This window comes from Micromesistius poutassou (genome assembly GCF_964030765.1).
Source record: "Micromesistius poutassou genome assembly, chromosome: 5".
Lineage (NCBI taxonomy): Eukaryota > Metazoa > Chordata > Actinopteri > Gadiformes > Gadidae > Micromesistius > Micromesistius poutassou.
The window spans coordinates 4968834-4996439 of NC_140275.1; the positions used below are offsets into that span (position 1 = coordinate 4968834).

Below are 27606 nucleotides of genomic sequence, written 5' to 3' on the forward strand. Positions count from 1 at the left end.
TCAACGGTCACGTGTGTGCAGGGGCCGATGACGTGGAGCTGCTGTTAGCTCCCAGGCTGTTAGCTACAGGGTAACGCTAGCCTGTCAGACGAGAGGAGCAGCAGTGTAAACTAAAGCACTTTGGGGAATAATAACAACTTGATCAACCTTGGCAAGTCTGTGCGCCGAAACAAGGAGTTCACCATTGACCAATGTGCATGTAAAATACTACAGACTGAGCCGTTGTATCCAAGTGTTTTATGGTAAGACAAAGACTTAGTGAGCCCTAGCAGGCTAATGTAGATGACACTATATACACACTGGTTGGTTCTGATTACTGTGGGTTAGTAGTATAGATAAGACAGCTATATAGTCAGATCGGGGTCTATATTAGCTGTTACGTTAGATATTAGGATCTTGTGACTGAATGTATTTGGGTGCGTTTCGATATGTTTTATATTGGAGGTATAAACCCACACAGATGTGGGTCAAACTGTGTCTCTTCAGAGGTAAATGGGGTTGTCAGAGCTATACTCTGGGTCACTGGCTGGTGGGTTTTGGACTGCAAATTATGCTTTGACCACACACGATGAGAGTAGCCTACATCTCATGGTGTACTGGTTGGTTGGGTGGGAGGTAGGTGGGGGGTGTCCCCATCTCTGGGCTCTCCCACCCACCATGTCCCCTTGATGGAGGCTCAATAATATAAATAATGTCACCACCAGCTATGTGTGTTTGTAGAACTGGCTGAGCAACACGTTAAATATTCAAGTGATAGTTTCATGACGTTGTTTTCTTCCTGTTTTCTTGTAAAGCCAAGAAAAAAGTGACAAATCAGTCTTTTTTTTTCTTCTTTTGTTTCTCAACTGTAACCAGATAGTTGAATGTGTAAATGAAGACCGCTCTGAATGAATGTGTAATTCTCTGAGGGAGAACAATATATTCTCAGCATTTTGAACCAATGTCTGGTTCTCTGCCTCTCTACCAGATGTAGCAGCATGGCACCGCCCTACACTCCACCTGCTCCTCCGTCGTCGTGTCTCCCCCTGAATCCCAGACTGCCCAGTGCCCCTCACTGATCCACCGCTCCCCCGCTGCGTCTCCCAGACTCAGCTGCAGAGACACGAAGAAGAGATGTTCGCTAAACTGAAGAAGAAGATCGCAGAGGAGGCGGCCTCGTCCCCTCGGACCGGTGCCCGCATCCCGCGCTCCGCCAGCAAGGAGTCCATCACCTCAGGGGGTGCGGACTCCGGAGACGACTTTGTAAGTTCTGCTGCTGCGGGAGGGAAGCGACGGCTGGGATATCATGACACTTGGTTTCACTCTCTCCCCTGTGAAGGGACTGTTTTGTGGTGTATCGCCATGACGATCTTAATGCATCTTAAGAACAAAAATCTGCATAACAGCGGTTTTCTTTCTGAAGATTTGATTTATGAGGAAAGTGAAGAAAAACTGCTATTTACCTGCTATTTCTAGTTTTATTTGCTGCTATTTACAATATTTATTAATCTCATTGTAAGATGTCGCTTCTCACTATTCAAAATGTGCATAATTGTTATTATATAGAAAGAGACATGGTAATAGGCTACTACACACTATGCTAACATCGCAATTTGTTCATCACCTTTCAGGACTTTTTTCTACAGAGATTACGAGTTATTTCAAGTGTCTTAAGCATCATCTGAACATACTTCTTTGAATCTGGCCCCAGTTCTTTCTCCACCGACTATTAAGAAATTTATTTTGAATTCAGGTAGTGAATCATCCTGACAAATTTTGTTTTGGATGCAAAAATATATCTTGATACACTTATACAGACTCCAAAAAGACAAGGGCCGTTAATCAGGCTTCTTGTAAACTGATGTTATAGGTTTTCGAAGGCTGCAGTTCCATCATGCAAAGAATAAGTCAGGGAGGCCTGGAATCTTAATCTGCAGAGAGAGCAACGTTTGGCTGTTTATGTTCAAATCTGGTGCTCTGTGCTGTGAATAACTAGGCTGAACCAATTCCTCATGTATATTATTCATTCATATTAATTGTATACCTGTGTTGGAGAAGCCTGTCTAGTGGAAGGAAGCTGAGGTCTGAGAGCTCAGACACTTGAAGCAGATCTCAGTTCCACAAGTTTGAATTATTGAGTGAGACTTGAATCATTGACGAGAAACTGCCACAATGAGTCTATCTTTCCTCCAGTCAAACAACAAGGAAAACATCTCTAGGCATCTGATTGGCTGTTGTGTTGTGGCTCTAGGCATCTGACGGGAGGTTCTGATTGGCTGTTGTGTTGTGGCTCTAGGCGTCTGACGGGAGGTTCTGATTGGCTGTTGTGTTGTGGCTCTAGGCGTCTGACGGGAGGTTCTGATTGGCTGTTGTGTTGTGGCTCTAGGCGTCTGACGGGAGGTTCTGATTGGCTGTTGTGTTGTGGCTCTAGGCGTCTGACGGGAGGTTCTGATTGGCTGTTGTGTTGTGGCTCTAGGCGTCTGATGGGAGGTTCTGATTGGCTGTTGTGTTGTGGCTCTAGGCGTCTGATGGGAGTTTCTGATTGGCTGTTGTGTTGTGGCTCTAGGCGTCTGATGGGAGGTTCTGATTGGCTGTTGTGTTGTGGCTCTAGGCGTCTGACGGGAGGTTCTGATTGGCTGTTGTGTTGTGGCTCTAGGCGTCTGACGGGAGGTTCTGATTGGCTGTTGTGTTGTGGCTCTAGGCGTCTGATGGGAGGTTCTGATTGGCTGTTGTGTTGTGGCTCTAGGCGTCTGACGGGAGGTTCTGATTGGCTGTTGTGTTGTGGCTCTAGGCGTCTGACGGGAGGTTCTGATTGGCTGTTGTGTTGTGGCTCTAGGCGTCTGACGGGAGCAGCTCCAGGGACGACCTCTCCTCACAGGTCCTCCGGAGGAACGACCAGGTCCGCAGGCTGGAAGCCAAGCTCACCGGTAGGGACGACAAACACACCTGAACACATTCACCACCGCGGATCCAAACCAACTGAACCGTCCAGATGAACCCCTGGAGCCTTGGTCAGCTCTGTGACATTAGTACTGAGTAGCGTGATGTTCCCCTCCTCCTCCGGGGGCGCCATGTACACCGCCGCATTACTAGTGGTGTAAAGCTGCTCCCTTGCCTTTTTAAAAGTAACCATTTGAATCTCTCAGAAAACCAATTAATTACAATCTGAAATACATTAAATAAAGTTGTAATACCCTCTATTAACTGCAGGGGGCTCTGGTCCTTAGACTCCGTGTCGTTTTACTCTTTAAAGGGACTGGTTTTCTCATGCAAGAAAAGCATTTCCGTTTCCTTTCATTCCGTCTCAAATGTGTTGTTTCCCCATATCACCCCTCCTCCCCTCCTCCCCTCCACCTCCTACCCACCCCCCTCCTCCCCCCTCCCTTCCCTACTCCTCTCCTATTCTTTCTTCTTCGTGTGTGTGTGTGTGTGTGTGTGTGTGTGTGTGTGTGTGTGTGTGTGTGTGTGTGTGTGTGTGTGTGTGTGTGTGTGTGTGTGTGTGTGTGTGTGTGTGTGTGTGTGTGTGTGTGTGTGGTGTCCCCCTCATCTCCCCACTAGACTACGCTGAGCAGCTGAGAATATTGCAGAAGACCAAGGAAAAGGTTGAGTTTGCATTAGAAAAGCATCAGGATTGTACGTACCTTTTATTTTCCCCTCTTTTCCACCCGCCTGCTCCCTGCCTCACCTCTGTCTCCCCACCCACCGCCCTGCTTAACGTCTGTCTGGAGCCTGATCAGTGGCTACCGCCGGTCACATGACACACTGTTGGTTGTCCCTCTAAAACCACAATCGCCGACGGTCACTGAGCGATCTGAGTGACGTTGCCTTGGTTGACGGTGGCCGCCTCCTCCATTCACACACAGCAGCAGAATGTGGCTTCTTGCGGTGACGCTTGGGTTACTACACAGTGGAGTGCAGGGCGCAGTGCACTCAGATGGATGAATGGTCTGTACGTTAACCGAGCCAAGACCACATTAGCCTAGGCACAGTATTATATATAATATTAACCGGGCCGGGGTTAAGTACTAAAAAATGTGCATATATATATTTCTGTAAATTATTTGACTTGAGTGTCAGTAGTCTGACCTCGCTTCTCACAGCTACTACCTGCACGTGCTTCTCTGCGTTAACATCCCTCTGCTGTTAGTGGCGTACAAACTGGCTGCTCTGTCTCTTTCCTTCTCTCTTTCCCCCCCACAGCTTCAATGAGGAAACTGCAGGAACAGAACGAGTCCAACCAGGCCAGTAGAGCTAAGATGGCCGAGGGTCTGACTCTGGCCCTGGAGAAGAGGGACCAGGTATGGACCCCCTTCCATTCAATTCCAGAGCGTTAAAGGTCCCATGGCATGAAAATTTCACTTTATGAGGTTTTCTAACATTAAGTTGAGTTCCCGTAGCCTCCCTATGGTCCCCCAGTAGCTAAAAATTGCGTTAGGTGTAAACCGAGAAGTAGGTATCTTGTTTCAGGATCGCTGAACCACTTCGATTTGGGAGCTGGCCCCATATGACGTCATATGGGGCCATGTTACCTCCCCTTTCTCTGCTTGGCCCGCCCAGAGAATTTGGCCCGCCAATGAGACAATGAGCTAGGACCGTGCGAGCGCCGTGTGTGTGTGTGTGTGTGTGTGTGTGTGTGTGTGTGTGTGTGTGTGTGTGTGTGTGTGTGTGTGTGTGTGTGTGTGTGTGTGTGTGTGTGTGTGTGTGTGTGTGTGTGTGTGTGTGTGTACACACTGTAACGCAAGTGTTATTTGGATAACTGTTCTGCTGTTGGTGTTATGGCGCATAACACGCAACACAATAACGCAAGCTTGCATAAAGCTCCCATTTGGTGAAAAAACTAGACTGCGTCGGGTTGGTTGAGAAGGAATTGGGAACCGCGACATGGAGGAGAAAAGGATTGTTGCCCAGGATTGTCCGTCGGAGCCCCGCTGCCTGTTGCCCGGGGTTGTCTCCCGCCGGAGCCCCGCTGCCCGCTGCCGCGGTAGCGAGCAGCGGGCAGCGGGGCTGGGCAGGCAGCGGGGCTCCGGCGGACAATCCTGGGCAACAATCCTTTTCTCCTCCATGTCGCGGTTCCCTATTCCTTCTCAACCAACCTGACGTAGACAACCCCGGGCAACAATCGCAGGCAACAATCCCTTTCTCCTCCATTTCACAGTTCAGTCTGTACTTAATATTGAAGTGGAAGTGGAAGAACCAGAGGCGTCTGAGAACCCGACGCAGTCATTTGAGATTCATAATTATCATCCGGAGGCGCAAACAGCTTTTGACCATGATAATATAATATCTAAATATAATATATTATTTAGATATAGAGCTCCAGGACTCCCGCTGGAGCACCAGGAGTGTTCAGTGTTCCACTGTAAACACTAGCGCATGGTACCGTGGCCGCAAGCTGCTCAGGGCCACACCCCCACCCTCCACCTTGACCCGCCTCTAAAAACGGCACGTTTGTGGAGAGCTCATTGTGGGACTGGCTCGTAGTGGCTGTAACTCTGCACCAAGGCAGAATTTCCTGAACGTCTTCAAATACTGTATTAGGGGCCCACTAACACCTATATTAAAGCATCCATAAAATAGCATGCCATGGGACCTTTAAGCGTTAAGAGCGTTATTGAAATGGAAAATCTAAATCTAGATTACAAATGAATGTAACACAATTTATAATTTAATCAATCAATGTCAGCCAAGTAAAATAAACGTTAAATATAGAATGTTAAGATGTTCTGCTCTGTAATGCCTCTCTCCATGCACAGGAATGGATGGAGAAAATGGCTGTTCTTGAGAAGGTGAGTGTTGATGGATGGCAGGCTCACAGGCTCATAATTGATCAGGGTTACACCTCAACGCATTGCTAACTTATAATAGCGTTGTGAAAACAGAGTGAACACTGCCTATCGCAGTTGCCGCCATTTTCAAACGAATCACAGGTGTATTTTCTTTGTCTGTCTTTTTGGCATTTTTGTATTTTTTCCAAATTTTAATTAGAACTAAAGGCTTAGTGATGCTCCCATTTCGTGCGTAAATAGAGATGCACGTTATCAACGTTCTAACCGTCACTGCCCTCATACTTCCATGCGTCCTTTACGTTGGAATGGACGTTGAGCAAAACATCCTCTAGAGGGCGTCGTTCAGATTCAAAAGTTACTCCAATAATGTTTAAAAAAAAAACACTGACACTGCCCCCACGATTTCTGGTGGTACTGCAACGTTTGGTCCATTTCGGTACGCATCTGCAAGCTTGCAGGATACGTGCAGAAATACGGACGAAATGTACGCAGAGTATGGACAGAAGGCTCCGTCCGTATCTGTATGCATATCTAACGTGGAGCATAAATGAGCCTTAAGCGTAAGGCAGGTCCATAGATCATCAGATCAGCGGGTATTGCTGACCTCTAGCGTCTCTAGCGTGAAACTACAATTTTCCGAAGGTTAACTACAACAAGAGCTCTTTGATCCATGCGTTCTTGTCGTATTGATTTCAATCAGGTTATCGCCAACAGTGAGAATCACTTAGGTCGGATTTGGCCAACGGGAATATTTGAGGCCACTTGAATCCAAATTCATATGTGGAAAAAAAAGAGGCTCAACTTATGTTGATGTTGAAATGAACTGCCCCCAGTAGTCTTTCTTAAATGTGAAGTCAGCATTTTATTTTCTTATGTTGTATATTGTGTGCTTGCTAACCAGCATTAAATTAATTCATTTTGATTAAAATAATGTGTTTCTGGAATTGGTATCCAGAAACACATTATTTTTCTTCTCTTATCTTCTTCTGCTTTACCGCGTCTCTCATGTGTCTTCGCATAGAGTCGGTAAACGTCGTCGGTGGCCTGTTTATTTAAATATTGCCACCGTAAAGGATTATGGGATACCAATATCTCCTTTCCTTTCACAAAGGTTGATCAGGAGTAACCTATGCTGAAGGAGGGTTAACGGATGCATCAAGGCTCCTTTCCTAAGCATTTTTAGAATTCAAACCACCTTTCCTCCAAGTACCTCCGGGTCATCTCCTTAGGAAAGGAAATTTCCTATGCAAAAAAGATTATTCGTAGAGGCCCAGGGTCTTTTTTTTTCAAATCAAATAAGCCCTCCAGACCCTTTTTTCGTTGATAATCGAGTATAAGAGTTTAACCGGCGCAATGTTTGGCCTCCATGTTATTGGCTAATGGCAAATCTGCATTTTTTTCCCACTAATATAGCTAAAAATAGCACCAAACATCTGCAGTAGCATGATTAGGGTCCCTACACATAAAACAAAGCATCAACAATTTAGTTAGCGTAGCGGGAGTTTATTTTTGAGCTTTATTTGTGGTTAAAAAATGCAGATTTGGAAGCTTTCCGCGCTGCCCCTAAGCCAATAACATGGAAGCCAAACATTGCACCGGTTAAACTCTTATACTCGATTATCAACAAAAAAGGGTCTGGAGGGCTTATTTGATGTGTGTACATGCCAAAAATAGACCCTGGCCTCAATTTTGCCGGAATTACGCTTTAAGGAGTAGTTCAGGATTTTGGACATCGGGTCTCATTTCCAAGTGAGCCAGTGTGTTATTTATCATTGGAGACCGTTTTCAACACTTTTCATTCAGTCCTTCTAGTTGCAGAAATCGCTGGTGCTAAGCTAGCGCAAGTCGAGGGGAACTGCTAGCCTGCCAATAAAAACAGTTTTACCCACTCCCGAGGCAAACCAATTATAATGCCAGACTATCGATGTAAATGTCTATTTTAAAACTTTAAAACTTACCCTTGCATCGCATTGCATTTAGTTTATTATCCCTGTAGTTGGAAGCAAGCTATGAATTTTTTATCCATCATGTCATGACATGACATGACATGACAAGCAGGGACCAGAAGTTATAACGCCACCAGGAATTTCGGCACCAAACTTTTTGGAGACCTGCTTACCATAGATAGATAGATAGATAGATAGATATTGTAGCAGGCCCGTGGGTGTGAGGTTTCCATGCCACCAAGTCAACGAGACAAAACCAAGACACACACACAGTTTAACGTGCAATGGTTTTTATTCACCCAAGTATCTCAGAAGACCGACAAGAGTGTGCCACCTTCATAGTCCATAATCCGTTGTCCACTCGTTCAGTCCAGGGGTCAGCTCCAGAAGGGTTCTCAAAACAAAGCAGTCGGTACACTTAAATCAGTCCAATCGAACACTCTTCCTTAATGCACTTAGTACACCCTCCCCAGAGGCTCACACAGACACCCTCTGGATACCTAGCCTATCCCCTCCCTGTGTGGTGTTTGGCTCTCTCTTTTAACCACCCAGCACTCCTGGTTAATGGTTCTCAGCCTTGTGTCGTTATAGGAGGAAGTCCATTTATGGCTTGGGGGTGGAGCCAGATATCTCCCTTTACCTGCCATTGCCCTCACTCCTCCCTGCCGTCTGCCACAATATATATATATCCTAATTTGAATACTTTTGACCAGTCCACCAGGAAGAGATGTAGGCATTACCAGTCTGGAACAATAATACCCGAAGCCCAAAATCCTAAACACTGAACACCTTGTGTCTCCCAGGAGAAGGAGGTGCTAAGAATGCGGGTGGATGAGCTGACTGAGAAGAGCCTCACTTTGTTCCAGAAGAGGGATGACCGTGACGAGCTGGAGACCTTCCAACAGCAGGAGCTGGCCAAAGTCAAACACATGGTATATATGCATAGAAACACAACCGTTTATACACACACACACAAACACACCTCTACCTGCTCCTCAATGACATGGATCTGAATTCCCTACAAGTTGCTTTTCCTACAAGCATCAAGCGTCACATTAATGACTAAATAGTAGTGTTGTCAAAATGGCTCGTTAATCTTTGTGTTCATTTTGAAAGATTTAACGTGTTCAACTTGGTTTTATTTCTGTGAAGGCTGACCAATGTGATGATCAGTGTGCTGCAAAAAAGTTGCCCGACAGATCTTTGGAGGAGACAAAAGAAATCTGCAAAGCCGCATTGAATAACCACAGAACTAATTTATCTTTGAAATATCCCCTCAAAGCAAAACACCCTACAGAAACTACTGGGCTTTGCCAAACTAAAGGACGGTTGTCTATGAAAGCCGCCACAAACAACGTAGTACTAGTACTAGATAGGTGTCCAGGAAGACCCTAACCCTCACTTGGACGTGGACATTAAATAGATCACTGCCCAGACAGAGCTGCACACGTCCACACACACAGCACCACCACTGGTGCCACTTGGTCATGACGTCAGAGGTAGTCTGACGTCATGAACACAACGTGTTCAGTGGAACGTTCACATCGTGTTTTGGGGAGAATGGATTTGACCCTTTTTGCCTCCAAATTTGGGACTTTCATTTCAGTAACTAATAAAATGGCATAGTAGTATGTTGATGATCATCAAATAAGACAAATTATCACATTTAAAACAAAAACAAAAAGTGGTTTTGGGTTCAATGGTGCTATAAGAAGAAAAAAAGCTATTAATCATGATTAATCACAGCAAATTGTGCAATTAATATTTTAACCATTGACAGCACCACTAAATAGTAAATAAAAATGCATCCCTTCTCTTCAACAAAATATTAAACAGCAGTTGGTGACATGGTGTCTCGTTTATGTATTGTATTATCATTTATTTTGTTACAACATTATTTTGAGAAAAACTGAAGCTGTTACAGCCCAAACGTTCCTTTGGGGAGTGACTGTCTGTCCCCAGTAACCATAGTGATTCATGAACAGGAATAACCGTACCTTCATCTCTCCCTCCCTGTAGCTGCTGAGGAAGGAGGAGCAGCTGAGCCAGCGGGAGAAGGAGCTGGAGGGGAAGGAGGTGCAGCTGCATGCGGCCCGGCGGTCGCTGGCGGAGGCCCAGGGACGACTGCACCTCCTGGGCCAGGAGCACCAGGAGGCCAGTCAGCTGAACACAGAGCTGGAGATAGAGAGGTGAGAGACACCGTAACCTCCAGATAGGATTGATTAGTATTAGTTAGTTAGTCAGTTGGCATAAGTTAGTATAAGTATTAGTTCATATACATTCACATGTGTAAAGTACAGAGAATCGGAGAGTTCACAACCAGCGAGTGGGCGTGTTGCTGACGTGTTGATGGCGTTTCTGTCATGACTGCCGCCAAACCGGGAGCAAGGAGTGAAGCTGCTTAGCACTTTTCTCTTCTGGCCTGTATTTTGTGTTCCAACTTTTCTCTGCCTTCCACTCTTCTGTTGATATTGCGGATATGTCTAACAAATGAAATCTTGTTATAACCGCAAAAAGAGTCAGCATTACGGAGTGGAAAGCCTCACCCGTCATCTTCGACGTGTTGTTAACCGAACACTGCGACTACTGCTGCATACTTTCTGTGTCACGTCCTGCCTCCTAGTCCTACACGTTCTTCCCAAGCACCACCCCTCCCCTGAATTACCCGGAGTATCTCTGGTACATGCGAACATGTCTGATGCGGCTCATCTCCGGCTGCGTGTTGCATGTGTGAAAGGGTAACTAGGGTCATCTCCGGACCTGATTCTCCTGAGTGATCAGGAGTTCATGTGGGAAAAACATAAAAGCCAGCATTGGTATGTGAAACTATTAGTGTTGGTATTAATATTGGTTAAGATGACTTGGTACTTGTTAGAATGAGTTAGTATTGATTAGTAATAGTATTTGTAAGATATTCCGCTCAACATATACGCTTTAGCCTTGGAGCCAACTGTAGCTTTATTCAACTGCGCATGTGTACCAACAGCACTACGGGTAATGCATGAAGACAAACAGACCGTAGCAATAGGAGTAAATCATACTCAATACATTACATCTCCCTTCTTATCAAAGAAAAGGCATGCACCTAGGAATAACTCAGAAACATTGTTAGCAGCTTAAATGTCCTGACTTCATGTCAAATTAACCTTGACATCCATTTTGCAGTTCAGTGACTTGAGTAAACAAAGTAACAAACAGTTAATACTTGTAACTTTAACTTTTGATCCCACTAACTTGGAATGTAATAATTTTACTTTTGATCACACTAACTGGGAAGGAGAGGTTACCAGCACTTCACATCCATAGGTGTCTTTACCACACCTTGTCCCTCACTAACTTAATGCACACAGCTCATAAAGTCAGTCTGCCGGGCGGCTTGACAGCTCTGCCTCGCCTGGTGATGTACAGTTCACCTGCCCGGGCCTGAGCATGACTCAAGGGTCCTCTGGGAGGCGAGCGAGGCTGTTCAGATGGGGTAGGAGACAGCTGTTCCTTTTCAGCTGTCTGTTCCTTTTCAGCTGTCTGCTCTGGTGGCTCAGTCCGTAACTCATCACGTATCCAGTGGCTCCAGTGCTTGTGCGAAGATGTTGACTGTTGCGGCGGTACTCCTTGTTTCCACTGTCCACAACATAGGATCGCGGAGCACTGTGCTGTCTGACCACAACCGCTGCTGACCATGTGCGGCTACCAGGATAAGGCTGCATTCTGACCTCGTCTCCAGGCTTGAGAGCAACACGAGGATTGCCTGCTCTCTTGCGGTCATGATAGTACTTTTGAATGTCCTTAGTCTGATCTAGCAGACGCTTGACTTTCAGTGGGTCGTAGGCCCTTGGTGCAAGGAGCTCACGTGCCATAGGCAGCTTGTTGCATGGCCTCCTTCCCATGAGCAGTTGAGCTGGTGAAAGGCCTACTGACTCAAGGGGAGTAGTCCTGTAATCCAGTAGAGCAAGGTGTTTGTCTGGTGCCTTGTGCCAGAGCCTCTTCACAGTTTGCACGGCACACTCCGCTTCACCGTTTGAGTACGGCGTGTGCAGGGATGCCGTGCCTGCCGAACTGCGCTCTAAGTGTATCTATGACAGTGCGACTGCGCGTGTCTCTCAATCCATCCACTTCAATTAACTTTGAGTAGTAGTCCACAAGCAGTATGTACTGTTTCCCTTCGAATTCAAAGAGGTCTGATGCTACCTTCTCAAAGGGAAGTTTGGGTGTTTCTGTTGGTTTAAGTGGTTGTCTGGGCAGTTTATTCTGGAAATCTGCACACAAACTGCAGTTTCTGACTACTATTCGCAGTCCTTTGAAGATGAGTCCATCGGACAATGCAAGCTGGCTTCTTGAGTCCCAATATGGCTGATTCTGAACGGGCACCTCACGGGATTTCTTGAAGATGTCTTCGAGAGGTTTGTGATCGTTGTACACTGTGACATGTGTTCCAAATATGTCATTGTGGAACTTGGTGCAGGTATGGACAATGGAGAGTGTCTCTTTTTCAATTTGTGCATAGCGCATGGGCTGATCATCTTGTAGCAGGACTGCTCCTAGTCCGCTGCTGCTGGCATCAGAATATCAGACAGAATATCACAACAGGCTTTGCAGGATCAAAATACTTTAGCACTGGGGGATGTGTGCACAGCTCTTTTAGTTTGTCGAATGCCTGTTGCTGAGATGGCTGCCATGCAAACTCCACATCTCTCTTTAGGAGCTGGCGCAGCGGTGCATCCACTTCACTGAGGTTAGGAATGAACTTCGACAGGTAAGTAACGAAGACCAAGAAGCGGTGGACACCTTCTTTATCCAACGGTGGCAACATGCCCTGAACAGCTTCCACTTTCGTCGGGTCAGGCTTCAGACCATCAGCTGTTATCAGGTGTCCCACGTATGGCACAGAAGGCTGGCGTATGTGGCATTTGCTGAAGTTAAGCTTCAGGTTGTAGCTTGTAGCTTTCTCGACCACTCTGTGCAGAATTGCATCGTGTTCCTGTACCGTGGGGGCAGCTATAAGGATGTCGTCCATCATGCTTACAGCTCCTGCAATTCCCTCGAGCATTTGGTCCATGATGCGCTGGTAGATTTCAGGCTCGCATTTTATACCAAAGGGCAGTCGAAGCCATCTAAACCAACCTATTGGTGTATTGAAGGTTGTGAGGAAGGACAATGTTTCATCCAACTCTATCTGCAGAAATCCTGATTTTGCATCTAGAACTGAGAAGACTTTGGCACCTGGTATCATTGAGACAACTCTACGGTTCGCATGGGGTGATGTTCTCTCTTTCTGACTTTATTTAGGTCACTTGGGTCTATGGAGATTCTCACCTTGCCATTTCTTACTACAGCGACCATGGAACTCACCCATTCAGTAGGCTGCTCAACTTTGGTAATGTAGCCATCTTCTTCCATTTCATGCAGTTTCTCCAGTATCTTGCCTCTGAGAGCGGCTGGTTGCCGCTGGTTGGCGCAATGATTGAAAAAATATCGTAGTTACTACTTTACAACCTTGTTGATGAGCAACATTTAGTTCCTGAGCAACTCAGGAGCAACTCTCAATTTGAAACAAAGCAAAGCTCAATTTGAAACTTACAACTAGCGCTGAATGCAGGGCCCGGGCGATAAGATGAAGTCGCTGGGGTGGGTGGAGCCCTCCGAAAATTGACGGGCCCCCTGATTGGTCGGGGCCCGTAAGCGACTGGAGTACCTGCTTACCGATAGTTACGCCACAGGTGTGTACTGAATGCATTTTGATGATGATACACTTCTTATAGGGGGTAACTACATTGGCACGACACCGGCTTCCTCCATCTTCTGCGCCAGCTTTTTAAATAAATCGCCGACCCGAAGTGAGTTGACAGCTGTCTACTGAAAACATCTTTCTCCCGCCGGAACAGCCCCTCCGCCGCCCATCCGTATACGGCATTCCCCCAATTCCTTCTCCCCCATGGCCGAGATAAACCACACTACGAGTCTTTACTTGTTGTGGAAGTACTCGAGAGTCTGAGAACCTGACGCGGTATTTAAGATTCATAATATCAGAGAATACCCCCGTCAGTTCAGACGTTGGAAGAAAAAAACGTTTATTTTGACAGATGTGCCCGAAGTTACTACTGTACAACCTCATTGATGACCCACATTTAGGAAAACATGTACTTTTAATTCAGCTTTGGGTGAAATCGAAGCGTAGCGTCTGTGTGTTTCCACCTTTAATGAATGCATGCCATGCACGCTCCCGCATCCAGGGATACGCTTCTTATAGAGGGTAACTACATTCACCTGCTTCCTCTATCTTCTGCGCCACCTTTCTAAATAAATCGCTGTTTCTCGTTTTCCGACGGCGACAACAACACATATACCATCTCCTTCTACTTCCGGCTCACGGCCCCCGGAAAAGATCTCGAGCATGCACAGAAGACAAACTCCGAAACATGCTGTTTACATGTAGGTAGAGACCAGACTATGAACGACTTATCCAGGTGTTATCCAAGTCCTGTTGAGGTCTTATTCGTTTAGTTACCCGATTATGACTCTGCATGTAAACGTACTGACTGTTGTATAATGGGCATATACATAACTGCTATGACGTCCAATCAGTTTGGAGAGTTCCGTATCACGCCACGCCTAACTTTAACTGTTTATTTATTTATAAAAGCAATAGCATAGTTCACTGAAGCCTAAAAATATGTTGATTGATAGAGAGGGTGGAAATGTTGTAAAGCATTAGGCACACGGTGAGTGAACTCGATAGTAGGCTAAATTGCCGGCGAAGAGTTCGAATGATCTTTTCATCTTTAAGGGGGTCTCTCTATCTCTAAAAAGTTGGCGCACTGCACACATAGCCTTACCATGCACAAAAGCGCCGGTATTCGTAACCTCTTCTTTAAGTTCTATCTTAACATTTTGCGTGTTTCGAAACGTTCTTTGCAACAAATCTCTTTCGTAGTCGTTCGTTGGTAAGGTTGGTCTGATCCCTGTTGGCATGTTCATTCCAAGTTCGCATCCATATACCAATTGAGGCCAAATTAAACTGCATGTTTGAATTAAGGATATTGTCTCGGCTGTTCTTTATTTTGGGCCGTGGGTACAGCAGGCAAGGTCAGCTCGACTCTCTTCCAATAATTTCAAAAACCCACAACTTCAAAAAATGATTTATTTATTTTACAATTAAAAAATGAACAAAACTGTCTTCTAAATTAAGGAAATGATACTGGGAAACGAATAAACCATTATAAGCAACGAGTGAACTTAATAAGCGATCAAAATACTTTTTGCAACCACCGCCTCTTTCCGTTGACATTTAGTTTTCACCTTAAATATGCAACAGATGTAATTAAGGCAACCTGGTCTCACAGGAATCTGTGAAATGAGTCGGTCTACGCCCCGTTTACAAAAAATAATGCCCATAAAAGGTTTGAATATAAAGGGATGCCTAATATTCGTTTGAATATTATCATTTTTTTAAATATTCGAATAAGGAAGTTCGGAGTCAAAGCCCTAGTTTGAGTTAGTATTACTTATTACTACTTGTTACTACTCATGTTGCTGCAGGGAGGAGCTGCTGGTGTCCCGGGACGAGGCGGAGAGCAGGGTCAGGGAGGCAGAGCAGAGGAGCAGGGGGCTGGAGCAGAGGAGCAGGGAGCTGCAGGCGGTCATCCAGCAGGTCTCTGAGGACTTCCAGAAGGTAGGAGGGGGGGGCAGTGTGTGTGTGTGTGTGTGTGTGTGTGTGTGTGTGTGTGTGTGTGTGTGTGTGTGTGTGTGTGTGTGTGTGTGTGTGTGTGTGTGTGTGTGTGTGTGTGTGTGTGTGTGTGTGTGATTAATCTTCATGTGTATAGTGTTGATATGTGTGTGTGTGTCCAGTCCCAGGCCTTGGTCTCGTGTCTGGAGAGGTCTCTCTACTCCTTACAGACGGAACACAGCAACCTCAAGTTACAGCAGCATAAGGTTACAGTGGAGCCTTCTAGCTGTTTTACATCTATGTCAATATTTCTGTATCTTGGCCGTATACCCTCCATCTTTAAAATGATATCTACGTTTACAGGCAGAGGTGGTGGAGGAAGACCACGCCTCCACCCTATCAGAGCTCCAGGCCAAGGTGGTCAGTCTGGAGAGAAGGCTGCAGCAGGACTTCAGCCTGGACCAGCATCTCCAGGAGCTGCTGGAGGAGGTCCTCTCTACACCCTACCCTACCACCCTACCCTACCACCCTCCCTATCACCCTCCCTATCACCCTCCCTACCACCCCCCAGTCCCTCCCCTCACCCCCAGTCCTGCTCAGTCCCTCTCCTCACCCCCAGTCCTGCTCAGTCCCTCAACCCCAGTCCCTCCCCCCTAGTCCCTCCCCTCAACCCCAGTCCTGCTCAGTCCCTCCCCTCTCCCCCAGTCCCTCACCCCCAGTCCCTCCCCTCACCCCCAGACCCTCCCATCACCCCAGTCACTCCCATCACCCCCAGTCCCTCACCCCCAGTCCCTCCCCTCACTCCCAGTCCCTCTCCCCCAGTCCCTCACCCCCAGTCCCTCCCCTCACTCCCAGTCCCTCTCCCCCAGTCCCTCACCCCCAGTCCCTCCCCCCCAGTCCCCCCCTCTCCCCCAGTCCCTCCCCTCAGCCCCGTACTCATTCTCCCTGACCACATGTCTCTCCTCCTCCGCCCCACAGAAGCGGGAGGTGGAGCAGAGACTGGAGAAGGCCAGGGAGGACCTGTTAGAGGCCAGGACCCGCCATGCGGACACTGTCAGCTCCCTGGAAGCACAGGTACACACACACACCATAGAGCCACTCCCCAGCCACTGTTTGCAGACGACGTGTGTATATATACACACGTAGTGTAGTACATTGGGTGTAGTACATTGGGTAGCCACTACATGGGTAGCCAAATGTCCCTTAAACAAAAAGGAGAACATTCAATCTCTACTTCTGGTATTGTCGCCAATAATCTTTGTAAAGATAGGCGGGTGTTCTCTATCTCTATGTTCTAGACCATACCTTGTGTCTCCTCAGGTGAGCACGGCCAGCGGCACGGTGGGTGAGCTGCAGACCCTCCTCCGACACAAGGACGACTCGTCCAAGTCCTACCGAGAGAGGACAGATGCTCAGGTCAGACCCAGGACCCCCATACATTTACATTAACATTTAGGGCATTTAGAAGACGCTTTTATCCAAAGCAACTTATAATGAGTACATTTGTCATAAGAAAGTGAAACAATATATTGCTGTCTGTAAAGTAAAGATGTTCATAGAACCAAGTGAAAGCACAAACAATCGCTGGGTTAACCCATTCCCCGCATACAGCAATGATAGCTAGCTAATGCTACACAATTAAGTACTATGAATAAATACAAAGTAAGTGCATACATGAAGTGCCAGGACGTACAACATACAATAGTGGGCGGGGGGGATTGCATGGCTATGCAGAGTCTAGGTGAACTCTGAATAGGTGAGTTTTGAGTCTTTTGCGGAAGCTGGCAGGGAGCTCGTTCCACTACTGCGGTGCCAAAACAGAGAACAGTTGTGACTTTGATGATCGACCTTTGCTTCGCGCTTAGCGATGGCGGTACCAGACGTCCAGCTGAGGAATTTGAGTGGGGCGCTCTAGCTGGGGTGTGTGGTTTGACCAACACTTGGAGGTAGGCAGGGGCAGTTCCATCGCCTTGTATGCCAATACCATCATCTTGAATCTGATGCGAGCTACTACAGGGAGCCAGTGAAGACGAGGGGAGGTCACATGGGAGAATTTAGGTAGATTGAACACGAGGCACGCTGCAGCGTTCTGGATACACTGCAAAGGTTTAGAGAGACAGGGACAGGGAGTTCAGCCAGGAGCGAGTTGCAGTAGTCGAGCCGGGAGATGACCAGCGCTTGGACCAGGAGCCTTCCCTTGTGAGGAAGGGCCGGATCCTGCAGATGTTGTAGAGGGCAAATCTGCAGGATCGGGCCACCGCGGTGATGTTTGCGGTGCAGCATAACTGATTGTCCAGTACCACACCAAGGTTTCTAGCAGTTGGAGAAGGAGATACAGTGATGTTCTCGACAGTGACCAGTAAGTCCATGTGAGGGCAGTCTTTCCCTCACATTAGGAGGAGCTCAGTCTTGTTGAGGTTAAGCCTCAGGTGATGGGCAGTAGTCCAAGTGCTGACGTCTGCCAGACATTCAGATATGCGTGTTGCAATCTGGGTTTTGTCTGAGGAGAGGAAAGAGAGGAATAGTTGAGTGTTGTCAGTGTAAAAAAAAAAGAAAGCTGTGTGATGTGATTACAGAGCCCAGACATCTGATATAGAGGGAGAACAGAATGGGCCCCAGTACAGAGCCTTGAGGGACACCAGTGTCAAGAGTGCAGGGTTTGGACAAGGAGCTATTCCATGTTACCTGATAGGTGCGATTCGTCAGGTATGATGTGAACCAGGATAGTGCAGAGTCAGCAATGCCAAGTTCAGCGAGAGTGGCGAGGAGGATCTGGTGGTTCACAGTGTCAAACGCAGCGGACCCATACACCCCACCATCAGCAGTTTACCCTCTAGTGACATCACACACGGTAGGGTCCATCCAGGTGTTGAGTTTACACGGTCCAGATGGCACTTGGGTGTAGGGTCGCCCCTTCAGCTGGGAGTCACCCAGCTGAACCCCCACCACCACCACCATGACCCCTCCCTGTCTCCCTGCAGATCACAGCCCTCGAGCAGCAGGTGGTGGAGGCTAGTGAGAAGGTCCAGAGAGCTGAGCAGGAGATCACTGAGCAGAGGGACCAGCTGAGCAGGGTGGTAAGGAGCAGCAGCTGAGAACCAAGACTCACACAGTCTTGAACACTCAATCAAAATGTTCCATGGATTCATGAATTCACCATCATTCATAAAATACAATGTATTGTATTAATCCTAGATCCTAGATGTATTGTATTCATCCTAGATATGTTGGTATCACAGTAGAAATGACAATGGTAGAAAAAAAATAATTTGAGTGAAAAACAGCATGATGGAGACTCAGTAAAAAATGTGTGCGTGTCTCTCTCTCCTCCTCAGCAAACAGGGTGGGCATCTGAGAAGGCATTGCTTGACCAGCAGTTGGTAGTAGAGAGGCAGCTCAGAGAGGACACCACTGATAGGCTAGAGCAGGAGAAGGCCGTCGTCCAATCAGAGAGCCAGACCCAGCAGGATGCCCTATGCCTCAGAATGGTAAGACACTATTGGCCATTGCTGTGAAGTGTTTTCAAAATACAGTTTAAATACCGTTGTTACACCGACTAGGTGTACTCCTGCCTCAGCTCAAAGTTTCTGCTTTTTAGAAACTAGAGTTTAGAGTCACACTCAGAATGCTTGGAGGACTTTCTTGGGGAAATTGTTCACAACATGCTGTAGCTCTATCCGCATCTGCATAATTCTATAATATATTGTTTTATTTATTATATAATAACTTATTAAACTAGATCTCGTAGCCAGAGATGAGTCTGGGTTTAGAACATAAAGAAATAGCTAGGACAGTCATCGAGACATAGAGAAGCAGATCTCACCTGAGATGTGAGGAACAGATCCCAGCAGCTAGGGTCTCCATGGTGAGAGAGAGTGTGCTGAGTGCATAGGAGACAATGCAGAGTGCATAGGAGACAATGCAGAACCCCCTCTGGTGCCTCGGAAGAGGGGGAAGTAGACGGAGGGGGTGTCGCTCTGACAGATTTAATGAGATTTACAGATTTAACTATCTCTAATATAGTATAGGGTTGTTTGATGTATGTATATGCACTGAGGTGCTTCTCTCTTCTTCGTGTGAATTCATGTGTGTCTGCTCCTCCAGAGGGAGTTGGAGGAGGACAAGAGGTGTCTGGAGGAGGAGAAGGGGAGTCTGGAGGAGGTGAAGAGGGGTGTGGAGGAGGAGAGGGACAAGGCCTTCTCCTCGCTCCATGCCCGGGCAGAGGAGCTGACGGCAGCCAGGGTAAGAGCACACAGCTCTCCTTAAAGGACAATTCCGGTATTTTGAACATTGAGCCCCCTTTCTGGTTTGTCTAGGATGAAGTAGAGACTATTGGTCTATTGGCTGGCTACGTGCATTCACAAACCTGTCCTTAAAACCACCCTAAACGTTCGTTTTCAGAAATGTGGTTTTAAGGACAGGTTTGTGAATGCCCATAGACAGCCATTCTGAAGCAGGCAGTGGCAATTTGAAATGAGCCAAATACCCAAGACAGGAAATTTCGGTGTCAACCACTCGATTTCACCCTAGACAACACAGAAAGGGGGCTCAATGTTCAAAATACTGGAATTGTCCTTTAAGGCCAACATACTTCTACAGCCAATGTTTTCAGGTTAATTTTTTGTGTGTGTGTGTGTGTGTGTGTGTGTGTGTGTGTGTGTGTGTGTGTGTGTGTGTGTGTGTGTGTGTGTGTGTGTGTGTGTGTGTGTGTGTGTGTGTGTGTGTGTGTGTGTGTGTGTGTGTGTGTGCGCGCGTGTTAGGCGGAGCTGGTCAGCCGTCAGACAGTGAGTGTGGAGATAGCCATGGCTCTGGAGGACAGCAGGAAGCAGAAGGAGGAGCTTCAAGCACAGGTCACACACCACTCTGGGGTTTCACCATCGATAGGGACCTCACCATATGAAGTATTTTGCGTGATTTTATCTTCTGTGGTTGGACGTTGGTGTTTGGTTCTACAAGTCTGGCATTCTTTTTTTTTATGAATGGATATTGCCAACCCGAACATCGTTTATGCAAATTACGATAGGCGAATACAAGCTATCGCCCTATATAGGACGATCAACCTGACTATACAAATACTGCAGAAGCAGAGAATCACGATCATCACATGAATGGGTTTCTTTCCCCCTTCCATCGTGGACATGGCCTTAGTGCTGTCCCATAGCATCCTTTGACCTTTTGTGACCTTTAGTTTGGTGTTCCAAATCCCAGGTGGGGGACCTGCTGAAGTCCCATGATGCAGTGCAACAGGAAGTGGCTGGTCTCACCAATCAGCTGGTCAAGAAAGAGGAGCAGATGACTATGCTACAGAACGGTATGGACCTTATACAAGCTCCTATGGGATTATGTGTAAAACTCCACCTTACAGGCTGATTTGCATTTGGTTTTCCATCAGGTATTTTGGCCTTATGCACCCTCTGGTGGTATGTAAAAGTGTGTTTATGGTAACTATAGTTATTGATTTATATTTATGGCAAAGTTGGGCCTGGCCACGTTATCCAACTTTATGTAAATTCTTCTGTTTATCATCATGTTGATTAAACATTTAGTTCTATTAGTTTTATTTTGTATAAAATGAGGCTATATATATGTGGCTATTCCAAATTGTATGCTTACAATTTCTGTATTCTATTTTGTATACAAAATATTAGCATCTTCTGGTTGACGTCCGTTGAGTGTTTTAACTCTGATCCCAGACCTCCAGGCGTCCAGGGGCAGTGTTGTGGAGCTCCAGGCCCAGCTCCAGGCCCAGCTGGAGGGCCAGCGAGCCCAGGCTGAGCAGCAGGAGGCGGAGAAGGACCAGCAGCTGGCCCGCCTCCGGGAGGACGCCGTCAGCCAATCACAGCTGTTGGACTCCTGCCAATCCCGGGTCAGGACTGCACACCTTTCTACACATCGTGTTACGCTGGCTCTCGTAGGATGTGAGCGGCTGCTCTATGGTTGGGAGGCTTCATTTTGAATTCTAATGTGTTGTAAGGAGTCAGTGTTGTGTCTTTATTCCAATAGTTTATTATTCACTGCTGTTTCATATTATATCTTATACATGTTGGCCCTTGAGGGTGATATGGACCTCCAGTCCTCTTCCTACGCTGCTGCACACATCTTTGTGGTCCACATTGAAAAATAGAGAAGGATAATAAAACATTCGTTCAGGGCATTTAGCAGACGCTTTTATCCAGAGCGACTTCAATGTAACTCCAGACTGAGGGGTCTCCTGTGTCTCCAGATCTCTTTCCTGGAGGTGGAGGTGGATACCCTGACGGAGCAGCTCCAGCCCCCGGAGCCCTGCATCCCGGCGGAGCTCAACGGGGCGGTGACGCTGGACGACCTCGACCTGCTCCAGAAGACCAACCGAGACCTGGAGCAGCAGCTGGCCGATAAGAACCGGGTCCGCAGCCTCCCCTGTCCTTCTATATAACCTACCATGTGAATGGAGAAGTGGACGTTTATATTCAGCCATTAAGCAGACAACGCTTTTATCAAAAGTACGGCACAAGTGAAGCTGTGAATGGTCAAAGCAGACCATGTTTAACCAGGTGGTGTTTCTTGTGTTCTGCAGACTGTCAAGCAGCTACAGCAGAGGTTAGCTGAGCTGAAGAGAACCTTCCAGAAGGAGCTGGTGGGTCACATGACTCTCTGCCGTTTTTATTTACAAAAATGACGTGGGTGTATGCGCAATAAGATATATGCGCATTGTGACTGCTTACCATGGTATTCTTCATAAGACTCACTGGAAGTATACAATGCAAAAGCAATGCGTAGCAGTATTCATGGTACATGTGGATGTTTCCAGAAGCTGAAGCCAGACCTGGAGCCCCCAGGGAGAGGGGAGAGGGCAGCAGAGGACCGGGGAGAGAGACAGGACCCACGGCCCAGCAGCGATACTCTCGTGACCTCCTGCACCTCCTTCACCACCTCCTCCCCTGTCCCTCCTCCAGGCCCCGCCCCCTCACCTGGCCTGGCCACGCCCCACCGCCCCACCTCCACCTGCACTGTCACCAACACCTCCGACCTCAATGACTCACGGGAGATCAACTTTGAGTACCTGAAACATGTGGTGCTCAAGTTCATGTCATGCCGCGAGGCTGAGGTGAGAAGGTGTGGTTTTGGTCGAGGGCAGAGGACCGTAATAGGCGAGCCGCAGTCCGGGTCTGGACCCAGACGGTGTCCTATCCAGAGCCCAACCTGTGACGGATAAATGATTGAGAATTATTACACTTTAAGTGATTCTAGTTCTAATGGAGCACTTTCTAGCCATTATGGCACTGGTTTAGCAGCCCAGGAATCTCAGACCAATTGCATGCCATGTAAACCATCTCACGTGATGCTACTCAGCCAATGAAACCCATACATCCGATAAGCATTTTGACAAGTTAGTGAGTGAGATACACAAACAAATGGGGGAGAGAAGAGACGAGAACTGAGAGAAAATGTAATTAAACATGGCACTCAGCAACAGCTTATATTTATGGACAGACTCTTGTTCATTCTTCACAAAGGCAGTTAAAAAGCATTATGTCTCATGTTCCAAGGCCGTGGCGATTGAATATGTGACCATTGTTGGCTCCATATAAAGCTGTGAGGCATTTTCTCCTCTAAGAACAACCCAATATTGGTCTAGCCTCACCAATGACCACCTATACATGTTTATGAGAATGGCCCTATCATTCCAACACAGATTTTACAGATTTTTGAGAGAAGTGCACACTTAAAGCGAATGTGCACTTATCTCACTTAACCAGAGAAAGCGGGGTGTGCAATATAGAGGGAAAGAAAAAGATGCGAGGTATCAAAGCATCATTAAAGCAGTACATACAATATTTTAAGATTGTTGATCAAATTGGTTAAGACTGTTAAGATTTGAAATGGAGTTAACGGAAAACTTTAGCATTAACCTCAATTAAAAAAAAAAATAATAATATTTTTAAGAAGGACTTTTTCCAAAGTTCTGGTTGTTATGCATTTGATATTGAAATGTACTTATTTTATTTAAAATGCGAAAATATATATATATTTTATTATTACATTTACATTTACATTTAGGGCATTTAGCAGACGCTTTTATTCAAAGCGACTTACAATAAATTAATTTCTCAGACGAAAGAGAAACAATATATCTGTGTCTGTACAGTAAGGTTGTTCATAGAAGTACCAAGCACCAACAATCTCTAGGTTAACCCATTCTCCAAAGCTAGCTAGGATAAGATGCCACACGATGCTAAGTACTATTTTTAAGTACCAGGACGTACAACATTCAATAAGTGAGTAGGAGGGATGGGAGGGGTTGGCTATGCAGAGTCCAGGTGAACTCTGAACAATTGAGTTTTGAGACTCTTGCGGAAGTTTAGCTGGACGTTGTTTAGCGACTCTGTGGTCCTGACATCGGCAGGGAGCTCGTTCCACCACTGCAGTGCCAAAAACAGAGTTGTGACTTTGATGGTCGACCTTTGCTTGCTCGTGGCGATGGCGGGTACCAGACGTCCAGCTGAAATAGTTGAGCGGAGCGCTCAAGTTGGGGTTTGTGGTCTGACCAACGCTTGGAGGTAGGCAGGGGCAGTTCCATTGAGCCTTGTAGGCCAGTACCATCGTCTTGAACCTAATGCTAGTTACTACAGGGAGACAGTGGAGGTGCCGGAAGAGGGAGGTCACATGAGAGAATTTTTGTAGATTGAACACGAGGCACGCTGCAGCGTTCTGGATACATTGCAAAGGTTTAAGTGCAAAGGCAGGGAGTCCAGCCAGGTAGTCAAGGAACGAGATGACGAGCGCGATCAGGGGCTGAGCTGGGGAAAGAGAGAAATAGCTAATAGTGTTGTCAGCGTAGCAGTGATAAAAAAATACTGTGTTATGTGTTTACAGAGCCCAATGATCTAGTATGTCGGGAGAACAGAAGGGGTCCCAGTGCAGAGCCTTGAGGGACACCAGTGTCCAGAGTGCATGGTTTGGACAAGGAGCCATTCCATGTGACCTGAGAGGTGCGATTCGTCAGCTAGGATGTGAACCAGGATAGCACAGAGTCAGGAATGCCAAGTTCGGCGAGAGTGGCAAGGAGGATCTGGTTGTTCACGGTGCTGAACGCTGCAGACAGGTCGAGGAGAATAAGAGGGACGAGGCTCTGGCAGCACGGAGTGACTTAGTCACCGCGAGGAGAGCCGTCTCAATGGAGTGTGCAGTCTTGAGTAGCTTATGTGTTCCTCTGCTCCAAAAATGGGGACATAGAGATCCACCTGTTTATGAGCATAATTTGGGCTTATGTGTTTGATGGCTCAGTGTGTGATAGGTTGATGTGACCACTCTCGCTGACTCCTCAAGGTATTTATGTTCCTCTGATCCTCAGGCCTTCCATCTGATCCGAGCCGTCTCCGTTCTGCTCAACTTCACGCGAGAGGAGGAGGACATGTTGAAGAAGACACTAGAGTACAAGGTGGGCAGCAAACCCACACAGCAGTTACCTCCACTAGAACGTTTAAGAGTAACAAACTTTCAGTCCAACCACAATGTCTGGAGAAACGTAGATATAAACAACCAGGAGATCTGGTGTAACGTAGAACAACCAGGAGATCTGGTGTAACATAGACCAACCAGGAGATCTGGTGTAACATAGACCAACCAGGAGATCTGGTGTAACATAGACCAACCAGGAGATCTGGTGTAACATAGACCAACTAGGAGATCTGGTGTAACGTAGACCAACCAGGAGATCTGGTGTAACGTAGATCAACCAGGAGATCTGGTGTAACGTAGACCAACCAGGAGATCTGGAGTAACGTAGACCAACCAGGAGATCTGGTGTAACATAGACTAACCAGGAGATCTGGTGTAACATAGACTAACCAGGAGATCTGGTCAGTGGCGTAACAAGCCGGGCCCGTAAGCAGGATGATAGCCGGAGTGAGACTCTGTAGAATCTTATGAAGCTTACATTATAACAAGGTCCACGGGTGGAATTGTTGAGGTGGGGGGGAGGGTTGTTGGATTGCGGGCGAACGGGATTGTTGATGGGGGGGGGGGGGGGGGGGTACGGGATTGCGTGCAGACAGAATTGTTGACCGGGGGGGGGGGGAGCAACTCAGTTCATTTTGAAACTTACAACTAGCGCAGAATGCAGGGCCCAGGCGATAAGATGAAGTCGCTGGGGAGGGCTCCACCCTCCCCAGCGGGACGGGCCCCCTGATTGGTCGGGGCCCGTAAGTGACTGGAGTACCTGCTTACCGATAGTTACGCCACAGGATCTGGTATAACGTATACCGTGCCAACCAGGAGATCTGGTGTAACGTAGACCAACCAGGAGATCTGGGGCCTCATTTCAGAAAAAAATTACAGAAAAAACCCTAACTGCTCCTCCTAACTTAAGTTAGGGACTCAAAGATAGGAAAAATCCTAACTTCCTATTACAGAAGCAGTCCCTAACCTGTTGGCCATTTCCTATCTTATCTTTGGCCTCTTATCTTATCTTAACTTAGGAAATCCTAACTGTTCTGTCAATCAGATTTTTAGATCAGCAATCGTCAGGTTATGTCTGTTTCTGCACTCAGAATGAAAGAAAAAAAAAGTAAAGTGCTGTGGGAAACCCATCATGCGGTCTTCTCTTGTGATGTTCCTCGTCTTCATTGTCATACAGACCTACTAGCAGTGCTGCTGCCATTTTTTTCAGTTATTGACAGTTATTTTGAATTCAGGACAGGGTATATGGCCACCTAACTTAAGAAATTCCTAACTTACGATAAACGATTACTTTGGGTTATGGCTAATATTCCTGGGAGTAATAAAGATATTGTGAAGTTGACCATCTCATGTGATCTTCTGCTAGATGTCCTGGTTTGGATCCAAGCCCTCTCCTAAAGGGAGCATCCGACCTTCTATCTCTGGAGCTGCTGCACACTGGAGCTGATGAGGAGAACCTGGACACCACCATAATGACTACTGAGCTTTAAGCTGTTTCCAACTCTGCTTTCAAACGTTCCTTTACTTTTTCTGCTTTTTTATATCAAGATAATGGATCTTTTTTGGAGTTTCTTCAGAGTGATCAGGAGACGAAAAACAGAACTATTTATAATCTATTGTAAGGGTTTGGATTGTTTTTTACTTTCAGGTGACGAGTGGACAAGGGCATCTATGAACGAATGATTGGGAACCAGGTTTAGGAAACCCTAGAGGGGTTTGATATCAGGACCTCGATACAGGGCCAGAGAGACCAGTAGGTGTGTCCTGCTGGGCCGAGGGGGAGGGGCGTCCGGGGACAGGGCTTAGATACAGGCTCTAGACCCAGGAACTGGGATCCATCCAGGATCAAAACATGATACTTACTGGGCCTCCAAACCCCATCCAAACCTGCTGTCTGTACAAAGCTGATCAGGTCCGCTTGAAGACTCATCCTGCAGGGCTTTCAGGGCCTACACGACTCAGACCTGTTGGAACCGGTGGTTACCGGTTGGTGCCGGTGAATGAAGTCTAAACGGTTATCAGAGGACATGCACACCTTGACCTGCCTTGTGTCGCTGTAGAGGAACTGACATTCCACATATTATATACATATGGTATGATGATATTTATACATATGGAAATGTTCATATGCATTCAAAACTTTATAAGTGAGGAGTGGACACGATGATTTGACCGCCTCAGTATTTATAGTCCTACCACAGCGCTATGATGTTTGTACTGTCTATTACGATGCTGTGACCTGTGTACCAGAGTGATGTTTTGATGGAAGCGCCACAACATCTGCATGCCTCCTGTCTGATGGCGCTCCCAAGGTGTGTCTGTGTCTCTGTGTCTCTCTCTCTCTCTCTCTCTCTCTCTCTCTCTCTCTCTCTCTCTCTCTCTCTCTCTCTCTCTCTCTCTCTCTCTCTCTCTCTCTCTCTCTCTCTCTCTGGAATGGGGGATAGAACCAGCTCTCTTCTCAAAGACGTAAAAAAAACTTTATGCAAATAATGATATATGTCCAGTGATTCAGCATGCTTGCAATAGGATTGAAGCGGTAGGTTTTCAATCGACCGAGATATCGGGGAAGGGGATAATGTCTTTACATATGAGAAGGTAAAATAAAAGAAATGGCAGTTTCCAGAGGATTAACATACTGTTAACAAACGAGTGATGCACTTCTGTGACTTGCTTTCACTGTGTTCTGTGTGTTGGAATCTCAGCAAATACTGTACATTCACTACAGATTTTCATGTTTAAATTTTAACAACTGTCAGCACAATTTTTCTCATTTATTAATAATAAAAAATATGAG

General features: G+C 46.7%; 1 protein-coding gene across 1 annotated transcript; it reads left to right on the forward strand.

Annotated features, from left to right (window-relative positions):
- Nucleotides 1-60: 60 nt before the first annotated feature.
- golga1 (golgin A1) lies at nt 61-27606 on the forward strand. The gene is made up of 24 exons (XM_084468456.1): nt 61-242; nt 968-1242; nt 2816-2906; nt 3538-3612; nt 4180-4277; nt 5733-5765; nt 8515-8643; nt 9731-9900; nt 15245-15377; nt 15554-15637; nt 15735-15860; nt 16350-16445; nt 16692-16787; nt 18353-18448; nt 18707-18859; nt 19476-19613; nt 20132-20221; nt 20580-20682; nt 21065-21237; nt 21595-21756; nt 21928-21987; nt 22162-22458; nt 24706-24792; nt 26179-27606. The coding sequence occupies exons 2-24, from the start codon at nt 1114-1116 to the stop codon at nt 26257-26259; spliced, it is 2700 nt and encodes an 899-aa protein (XP_084324582.1). The 5' UTR covers nt 61-242; nt 968-1113; the 3' UTR covers nt 26260-27606.